Raw genomic sequence first — 10,267 nt, forward strand, 5'->3', positions numbered from 1 at the left:
AGCGGCAGAAAGACAGGAGAACAGAGGACCCCAAAGTCTGACACCAGCTTTGTTTATTACTGTTGTTTTTTTTTTGTCCACCAGTGGGGCCAGGCCATTAGAAGCCCTCCCACTGTTATTTATTTATTTAAAGATTTTTATTGTTTTTAGACAAAAGGTTAACAGTAAAATCGAGAACAGTGTAAAATTATGCTTAAATACACACATCTTAACATATGTAAATTTTGCTTCTTTTTAGAGCTTTGGACAACTTACATGATGGTACACTGCCTTGAGGACCACATACAGTGGGAAAGTGGTCCTATTTTAAAATAAATGAATAATGTTTTGGACTCTGTACCTGAAAACTGGTACGCATTGTAAGACAAACAAAAACACACTGGGCTACTGCCAAAAATGGCATCCCTGCGTTCTGTTCCTTAAAAGTTACCCAGCAGTCCTGAAGCCATCACACTGTGAATTTCCTCACCCTGCTGTACTTGGCCTCTGGTGGGGACCAGGAAGCAGAACTGTGCAATGGGACAATGTCGGGATACAAAGCATAGCTTCACAGCATCTCACAAAGAAGAGAGAATGCAACGCAAGACTGCCATTTTCAGTGGCAGCCCCATCCTGTAACACTGGAGTCCCGAGGCTAGGAAACAAAACCCAAAGCCAAACCATGGTACACAGAAAGGCTAACTCCTCTACAGTGAAAGATCAGGAGCCTAGGCATCACCTGTACCTGATAACAACATCGTATTTGTTAATCGTGTCTCCCATGGAACTGTTTCTGAGCCGGTGTCCGTTCCCCACCACTGCACATCTCCGGCACTTCAAACTGCAAAAGAGAAAAATTGACATCTGAACTCTAAAGCCAGGGGTGGGGAGAAGCCATGTGATGAAATGGATTTACCCACATACCTTGGAAATCAGAATGACTGGAGAGCATGTGCAAATGCACACATGGTGGTGGGAAGAATGGCAAAGCGAGCACTGCTGCATGGCCCAGGTCTTTAAATGACACTCTAAGTGGGTCTGAACTAAACATGACCAATTCTACCTTTAACTAGACTCAATGATGTGCAAGCCTCTTTCTCAGCGAATGTTATCAATTGTGCAGAGTTAGGAAAAGACAAACAGAAAGCATATTGCCGTTCTTCACAGCTGAGATTCTCTCTAGCCCAGCATGAGAAAGCAACTTTACAATTACTAGTTGAGATGCTTCTTCCTAAGTGATCCGCATAGATTTTCTTAGCCATCATTATAACTGACACCACTCCTGCAAAGCAGGCCACCTTCCTTATCTTCCTTATACATGAAACAGACTGGTAGACGTGTCTAAAATTACCCAGAGCTGAATGAGCTCTGAACAGTAGATTTCTAGCTCACAGCTCATTCTGTTAGCAGAGGAGAAGGAGAAGAAGGAGTTGTTTTTTATACCCTGGTCTTCACTACCCGAAGGAGTCTCAGAACGGCTTACAATCAGGGCTATTTTTGGGCAGGAACGCACAGGAACGGAGCTCTGGCTGGCTTCAGAGCTGGTCACGCCCACTACAGCCAAAACCTCTGCATGCCTGGCTACAGAGGGAAGGCCTGGAGAGCGACACCCCCGCAGCAACTCCGAGGCGGGTGGGCCAAGGGGGGCCCTGCCTCCCCATGCCTTCCCTGGCCTGTCCAAGGGCTGGCTTGCCCGGGCTCCCTGCAGCCATACGGTGCCCGGGCAAGCCAAGGGAAGGCATGGGGGTATGGCCTATAATGCTAATGAGCTGCGCTGTCAGGGGTGTGGCCTAATGTGTTAATGAGTTTCTGCTGCTGGGTGTGGCCTATTATGCTAATGAGTTCCTGCTGGGCTTTTTCTACAAAAAGAGCTCTGCTTACAATCACCTTCCCTTCCTCTCTCCACAACAGACACCCTGTGCCATAGGTGGGGCTGAGAGAGCTCTGAGAGAACTGTGACTGTCCCAAGGTCACCCAGCTGGCTTCATGTGGAGAAGGAGTGGGGAATCAAACCCAGTTGTCCAGATTAGAGTCCACCGCTCTTAACCACTACACCAAACTGGCTCTCTAAGTTGCCCCAGATGTTCTTTTTTATGCATAAATATTTATCACCAATGTTTCTTCCATACAAACTTAAGGGCCAAATAAAAAATCAGATTCTGTGCACATAAAATATACTCTCCAAAACCAAAGAAAAGGGAAGTGGCCGACATAAGACTTGGTCTAAATTTGCTCAAGTTAAAGCAACCATTCCTTGAGTTGCCTGCAGAACCTACTAGCACTTCCGGTCCATAAAATGCAGAGCTCTTCACCATGATCAATATGACTCAGCAGCAGAAAACAGTTGAGAAATGGTAGGCTTGATGTCCCACAATATCAGACAATTGGTCCCATAATCACGTACGAAACAAGTCCTACAGTGCATCAGTCTCCATATTGGTTTAATACCCCATGGGGTCAGGGGGGAAAACTACCTATATTGTATGGGTGTCAAGAATCCAAGACATATTGTCTAATTTTGGCCTGTTAGCCCTCTAACTGGCAGGTGAAACCGTAAACATGAACATTCCTTCACCCTCAGACGAGTTCACCTAAACCACAAATGACTGATAATTCAGCTTCTCGCACTTCCACCCAAATCACCAGCCATTACTTTCCCTTTGTTTTCGCTTTACATTGCACAACCACCATTCAGAGGATTTGCTTCTGTTTTTAACACAGACAGGCAGGCTCCTGGCTGTGACTCAGGACCGTGACTTCATATCCTGGAGCAAGTCTGAGACTGTAGGTCAGACGCTGGATTAAGGACGGCAGTCGGGGAGTCTGACGAATTGGATTAAGGACGGCAGTCGGGGAGTCTGACGAATTGGACAGCTTGTGGCAGAAACCACTACGCAACCGCTTCCAAATGAGGCTCCGGCAGACTCTTGGTAGAAAAGAGGTCTATCAGGAATGGCCCCTAATACTCAGAAGTCCAAAGAACTGAAATTTGTGGGAGGGAGAAGCAAACGCAGTTTGGCAGATGGAAACCAAGGATGACTGGCAGGTGCCACGGACACAAGCACAAGGGCCCATCCTTTTCAGCCTGGAGACAGAAGTAGAGCTCTTTCCCCTCTTCCCCCCTAGAAACTCAAGGTGAACTCAATGAAAGATCACTGCTCATGGTGTATATATATTCATCCGTGCTCTTACCTCTGGTTAATGGGCTTTGGAGGGTTTTGTAGCATTTCAAAAAGCCTCTCTGACTGGAGGCAACAGGGGGGAGACAAAACAAACATTTGTGTATACACTAAGGAAAAGCAGAGTATCTCACAGATGACTTTCGGCTCTTTCAAAAGCAATATTCTCTCTCCAGCCTAATAACTGGGCAGGTGCAAGAATAATGGCAGGTGCATTCTTCCCCCCCTCCAAACCCCTGCTGCACCAAGGCGTGAAATTGCCTCATCTACACAACTATCAAAGATACCAGGAGACTGAACGCTGAAACACCAGCCACTAGCCTCCTGCGTCCAAGGCCGAGAGAAGGCTGTTTATGTCATATCCCCCCTAGTTCTGAAAGGCATCAATGCATCTTAACATAGGAAGGTGCCTGTAATGATTTAAAGTTTTAAGGGTGTGTTTCTTTAAATGCTTGGTAAGTTGCAGAAGAACAAAAGGTGAAAGAGGGGGATGAGTGAGTGAGGTGATTGGTTGGTGACTGAGAGTGTATGGAGGGAGAGAAGGTGGAAATTATCAGGCTGTCAGCAGTTTAACACTTAACAGTCAGTTGTGGTCAGTCAGCAGTCTACAGAGCCTGAGAGGTAGTCTTCTGATCAGAATCCCATATTAGTACTGTGAAAAGCATTTAAGATTCTGAAAAGGAAGTAGACTACTTTAGAGGACATATTGGCAACTAGAGAGAGTCAAAAACCTAATATTGTAAAAAGTATTATAAGTGTGTGAGAGTGAAGCTGACAGGTAACAAAGTTAAGAAGTGGAAGATTAAACTGAGCTAAATAAAATAAAGATTGGACAAAGTACATTCTAAAGAGAAAGAAGGATTTGAGAGTGAGGAGTGTTTGTGGAGTGAAAGAGTTGTGATACCTCAGTTAGAAGTTATCCATACACTCTGTTTTATTCACTGAAGAGATAAGTTACAAAACATCTTGAAACCTATATGCTTCTTGTACAAATAAAGTTTTGTTTGTTTTATGAAAACCTAGAGTTATATGCTATTACGATACAACAGTCTCATATTCAGGACCACATAATCCAATGAAGGAGCCTTAGAGCTCGGGCACAATACTAAGGGGAAAGTCGAATAATAAGATTTGGAATTAAATTCCTGGTGGCAGCATTACATCCCTTGAGTGAAAGAGACAACAAGAAATTTAAAAACACATCATATCTACCCACAGATTAAAAGAGAGTAGCCGTGATAGTGCCTTATATGCGGCCCATCTGTGTAGACCAACACTGTCTGCTCTGACGGCCAAAGACTCTTTGGATTGTGAGCCAAGAAAAATCTTTCTCTTCTCTACTTACAACTCACAAAGTTGGGGTCTTAACCAATGCTACCTTTAAGTTGTGGAGTCTTGTGAGCAAAAATTCTACTTTGTGAGCTACTGGCATTAAAGTTGTGAGCGGACAAGTTGCCTGCTGCATAAATTAGCTTCCTCTGGAGCCATCCTTCCTGAGCTAAGACAAAAATGTGTGAACCGGAGGTTAAAAAACTGTGAGCTAGTTCACACTAACTCAACTTAGAGGGAACCCTGGTCTGAACCTGCTCTGCCACTGCAGTATGGCTCATGTGCTAACTGTTCCTTCTCCCTGTATAAATTCTTTAACTGCTTAATGAGGCCAAAGAATATGCTACACAGTCTTCGCATCACATCTGGGTCTGCCATAGAGACTTTCTATCAGACGCACACTGTGTGATCCGTGTTGGGAATTCAGTTCCCAGGTCCATGGAGGCGTGGTTCAGATTGGGACCCTGGCATGTGGAGCTTACACTTTCCCCCACCATGCACCATCTTTCCAACTTGAAGGTCTTGAGGAAGCTGCTATCTGTCCCACTGGGGCTCCACTTGTTCTGATGGAGGTACACATAGGAATAGCAGCCCCCTGGACCTGATTAAGGTTGGGGAAATGGGCTGTGGGAAGGGAAGGTTTAAGTTCCTTCTCTCCAGGCACCATGAGTCTGATTCCCATTGCTCCTCCCCCTGGCCTATGAACAGACTTACCACCAGGGAGCTTGCAGAACACGTCTGATAGAAAGTTCTCATGGCAGGCCCTGGACACAAAGCAAGGACTATGTAACAGCTTAGACTGAACATATGAAGCTGCCTTATACTGAATCAGACCACTTGCCCATCAAGTTCAATATTGTTTACTCAACTGGCAGTGGCTTTCAAAGGTCTCAGGTGGAGGTCTTTTGTATCACCTTCTACCTAATCCTTTTAATGGGATGTATAGAAATATTGCTTTCTAAATTCTCATGCCTTCTCCTGTGATGATATTCTGTGTCTCTGCTTCCTGTTGCAGGCCAAATGGTAAGACCAGATGGCCTGAGCCACTTAATAGACATTCCTTAACACCTCTCTGCTAAGAGCCAGACTTGAAGGCTCCTGGCCTACGTAGTACACAATGGAGAAGCTGGAAGCTGGATCACCTGACTGCAGGATACGTAGGCCATGTCACGTACACAATGGAGAAGCTGGAAGCTAGATCACCTGACTGCAGGCAGGGCCTCCAAACTTCTAGCCAATCCCCCCACACACACCTGATGTGCAGCTATGGCAACCAACAATTAAACATGTACCCGTGCTGCTCGTGATTAGCTGATGGCCACAGCTAATTATGACTGGGGGGGTATAACACCGTGGTTCTCTATGGGAGGGCTGCTGCTCGCTCTCTTCTCTCCCCGGCTCTTGCTTGCTTTATTGCTCCTGGGATGCTGACTTTTGGAACAAAGAGCAACCGTTTGTTACTGTGAAGCTGTATCTCTGAACAGATCTGTATCTTGTGCAAGATGGGATTTCTCTTCGAAATCCCTTGGTACCTACCTGTGCTGTTATTCCATGGACTAGTTTGGACTACTGAAACAATTGGGTAACTATGATTCTGCTTAAATGTGTAGTAAGGGCAAATTGCCATAGGCTTTGTTATTTTTAGTATCCTCTAGTAGTCTTTTTGCTATGCTTTGCACTGAATAAAGATCATTCATATCTGTAATTGTCTCTGATGCTGTACTTGAACTCCAAGGCTAAATCTCGTGTCTAATGCTGACCACACAGAGCTACCTTTGTGAGAGTAAATAGTGTGCATCTCTGGTTAGAGTTGCTAATGTGTTAAGTCCCAGATGCCAACTAAGGGATTGAATTTCTGCCCTTAGGCTAGGTGGGGACCATCCCGTTGAAGAGATTCTGGTGGCAAACTGATGTGAAGCCTCGAGAGAGTACAGACTGTCTCGTGGATTGTTGTTTAATGTGCTGAAATACAGGATTCCCTCGCACCCCTGGACTGAGCTGAGTGGGTTAATCCTATACATGGGAGATATCACAAAATGAAACTGGGACCTTCTGCATACCGAGTAGATGTCCTACTAGTGACCCATGGCCCTTTCCCTTACAGGGCACCATCTGTGAATCCTTTCTTAGTTGAACTGATCTCCTCACACCCTTTTTCTTGGATGCTAGATACCTTAACCCAGATATAACAACATCTCAAAGATCCAACGTAAGACTGCATTTCTTGTGTTTCAAAAACAGCTGGGGGGGGGGGGAGGAGGAGGAGGAGGAGATTGGATTTATACCCCGCCCTTCACTTGGAGTCTCAGAGCGGCTTACAAACTCCTCTCCCTTCCCCTCCCCACAACAGACACCCTGTGAGGTGGGTGGGGCTGAGAGAACTCTGACACAAACTGCTCTTTTTCAAGGACAGCTGTGCCAGAGCTTGTGACTGACCCAAGGTCACATCAGCAGCTGCAAGTGGAGGAGTGGGGAATCAAACCCGGTTCTCCCAGATTAGAGTCCGCACACTTAACCACTACACCAAACTGGGGTTGTGGGCTCGATTTTGAAGTTGTTCCACCACTGCTGCAAAGGGCAGAAGAGTGGTTCTACAGCTCTCAGACCAGAAAGGATCAGGTGACTTTAAGTGAAAACAGCAATGGGGAAAAGGAGGAGAGAAATAGGTATTGCCAGGCCTGATGGAAAGTTCAAGAGTGTAATAGGTTAAGATGGAATGAAGGAACTGTTACACAAACTTCAATATATGAAATTGGCGGGAAAAGATCTCAGGTGGCAACAAAGGCTACACAGAAAAGGATAAGTAAAATGTTTTCCCTTTGAGAATACAGAACAATAATTCCAGCCTTCCTAATAAAAGTTGTTTTGGAGGTAATTGCTTCAATGAACTGGTGAAATTGTTTCAGTAAATCACCAAAATACAACTGGGAGTCTCAACAAGGAAGTCACAAAATCAGAAGGATACTACAGGGGATTTCTACCTCCTCAACAGGATACTTCCTGTTGCATTTAAGTGAAAGCTGCCAGAGTCACATCGCATCTCAGATCAATGACCATTTGTTCAATCATTCGCAAGCAATTTGTTGTTCATACTAAGATGAAAGTCACAAAGGTCCTGCACTCTATGTCAACTGTGTCTCCCACAGCTACTGTCCTGTCCCTCTGTCAGGTATCTGCATTAGTGTCCCATCCCTTTCTTTATTAACCTACAGCAGTGGTCCCCAACCTTCTGACACGAGGTGGTGGGTACAACCACAAAATGGCTGCTGCAGCTTACCTTCAGTCACACAGTGAAGATCCTAGTGCTATGGTGGCAGCTGATGCCAAGGCAACCTGTTGAAAGATCTGCACAGGCAATCAAATCTCCAATGGCCAATCAGAAGCCTTGCTGGGCAAAAGCCCCGCCTAACCCCACCTACTTGGTAGGCGGCAGGAAAAAGTGTTGGTGGGCACCATGGCACCCTGTAGGCACCATTCTGGGGACCTCTGACCTAAAGGGTTCTTTCAACTCGTTGGCTACCTTGCCTTCTTCTACACTTGCCATCTCCAAAGCGTGGATCAGTTCCAGTGACCGCTCTTGTAAGGCAGGCAGTGGAAGCTCAGAATCCTTGCATCAGGAAGATGCATGCTATGGGCCATTGTCTATGGGCCACTCTGTGACCCACACACCAAGGTCAGCACTGGCAAAGCATGTAAACGACTCTTCTGTCACACAGCCAACTTCAGTTAGGAGTCACATCTGTAATGTGCTATGAATTATCTTCAGGGTCACACTCCAGTCATCTGGCCACTCTTCTTTTACTTTGTCAGGCTCTCTCAATTGCACAACAGAGCTACAGAGCAAAGCCTCTCTTTCCTCTCTTGTACAACTTTGTACATCTAGCCACTCTTCTTTTGCTTTCTTCTCTCCACTGTTGCTGACTCCCACTTTCTGTTTTGGGTTAACAACATTAAGAAGTTATGTCCTGGGCAATTAAAAGTACACTTACGAAAACATTAATGCATCCCAAAGCCATGTTAACTCAGAAGTGAATGCCACTAATTTCAACAGGAGTTACTCCCAAATAATGATGCATGGGATTGGGGCTCTGCTGTGAAACCCCAGGGGCCATGTCATCTCTGTATAATGCATGCTTACCCCGTTGGCTTCTGTAGACTTTATATCAGGGGTGTCAAACATCTGGACCCCACAGGGCTTGTATGCAGCCCATGAGCAACTGGCTGTTCTCTGCTTCCTTCTCCCTCTCTCTTCCTTCCTTCTGCATCACAGCTTGCTTTGTCAGGCTCTCTCCATTGCACAACAGAGCTACAGAGCAAAGCCTCTCTTTCCTCTCTTGTACAACTTATGTACACAAACTCGCAATGCACAATCATTTCATGTTTTCATCTGGGTCATAGGCTTGTAGTATGAATGGGAATATAACGATTTTTTTATATATAGGTTTTTTTTCTTCTTGATTGTTCATATTCATATTTTTCTTGGTTTTATGGATTTCTCTTTTAAGTAATATTTTATTAGAATTTAAGAAAGGCCTGTTATATAGAAGGCTTTCCCCTTGTAGGTCTGATATTGCTAGCAGACAAGATAATAGGTACAAAGTTCATGATTCTGTAGTTCTTAAGGGCAAAACCTTGCAATATCTGGGTCAGAGAAGATTTTAGTCTCGTATCAGTAAAAATACTTTTGTTTGGGGGTATAAAGATTCCTTGCTCATTTGACTTCATTTTTTATTTGGAATCTAATATGTATAACAGTTTCTTTACAGGGGGCTGGCAAGGAAGAAGACCACATGTGCTGCTTCCACACAGAGACATTTCCTGCTATGAATGCAGAGGTACTTGCATTAACTGTGTGTGTGAGTGAGTGAGTGTGAAGTGCCTTCAAGTTGCTCCCAACTTATGACAACCCTATGAATTAATATCCTCCAAAACATCCTATTGTTGACTGTTTTGCTATGGTCTTGAAAACTGAGGATCATGGCTTCCTTTATTGAGTCAATGTTGGGTCTTCCTTCCTCTTTTCCTGATCCCTCCAACTTTTCCTAGGTGTAGTGGTTGAGAGCTGTGGGTTCTAATCTGGAGAACCAGGTTTGATTCCCCCACTTCAATTTCAATTGAACATGCTGAAGCATCAGCGCTTGACCTGAAGGAATTGGTGACAAAATTTGCTAAAGAAAAGGCATGCAAAATGAGATTCTCATGTGCCTGAAATGGAAACATTAAAGAGACTTAAATTTCAACATCACAATTAACAGGATTTTTCAAAATGCTTTGTGCTTTGTGTTTTTCTGTTTGAGAGAGAAAATCAGATATTGTATTACTTGTTCTCACAATTAAAAAAAAGAAATTAGCAATTTCAAATTTTGTGTTTTTCATTCTTCCTAAGATGCATTCATGTTTGAAAATTGGTGGGTGCACTAGGGTGGGGCGCAGAAGGTAGCCTCGCCTAGTGTGCAAAAAAACTTGGCACTGGCACTGGCTCTCCCTGATCTTTATGCGGTCTTTCTCTTTCACTCTCTCACACACATACATGCTCTTGTTAGGTTGGTTCAGCTGATAAAAGACAGTGACTGGCCCAAAGTCAACCAACTGAGCATCATAGAAGAATGACATTTGAACCCAAATCTTGTTTCTATTATAAGCTACTTAGAGGTCTTTTGGCCAAAAATCAGGGTTAAATCTAAATTGTCTCTCATGAGACAACAAGTATGCACCTTTGGACTATGGGAATTTGAATCAGCTTGTACCCAGACAACACTTTAATGCCACATTATGTGATT

At 44.5% G+C, this 10,267-nt stretch overlaps 1 protein-coding gene across 1 annotated transcript in view; it reads right to left on the reverse strand.

Annotated features, from left to right (window-relative positions):
* Positions 1-10,267, reverse strand: part of ST3GAL4 (ST3 beta-galactoside alpha-2,3-sialyltransferase 4) — a 235,157-nt gene that overhangs the window by 5,233 nt on the left and 219,657 nt on the right. Inside the window, exons 9-10 of the mRNA XM_015422505.1 lie at positions 725-820; positions 470-545 (exon numbers count right to left, since the gene is read on the reverse strand). Coding sequence (XP_015277991.1) covers positions 470-545; positions 725-820 — 172 coding nt within the window. The remainder of the gene's footprint in view (positions 1-469; positions 546-724; positions 821-10,267) is intronic.

Source organism: Gekko japonicus, unplaced genomic scaffold (genome assembly GCF_001447785.1).
Source record: "Gekko japonicus isolate JY-2015 unplaced genomic scaffold, Gekko_japonicus_V1.1 scaffold1263, whole genome shotgun sequence".
In the NCBI taxonomy this organism is placed as follows: Eukaryota; Metazoa; Chordata; class Lepidosauria; order Squamata; family Gekkonidae; genus Gekko; species Gekko japonicus.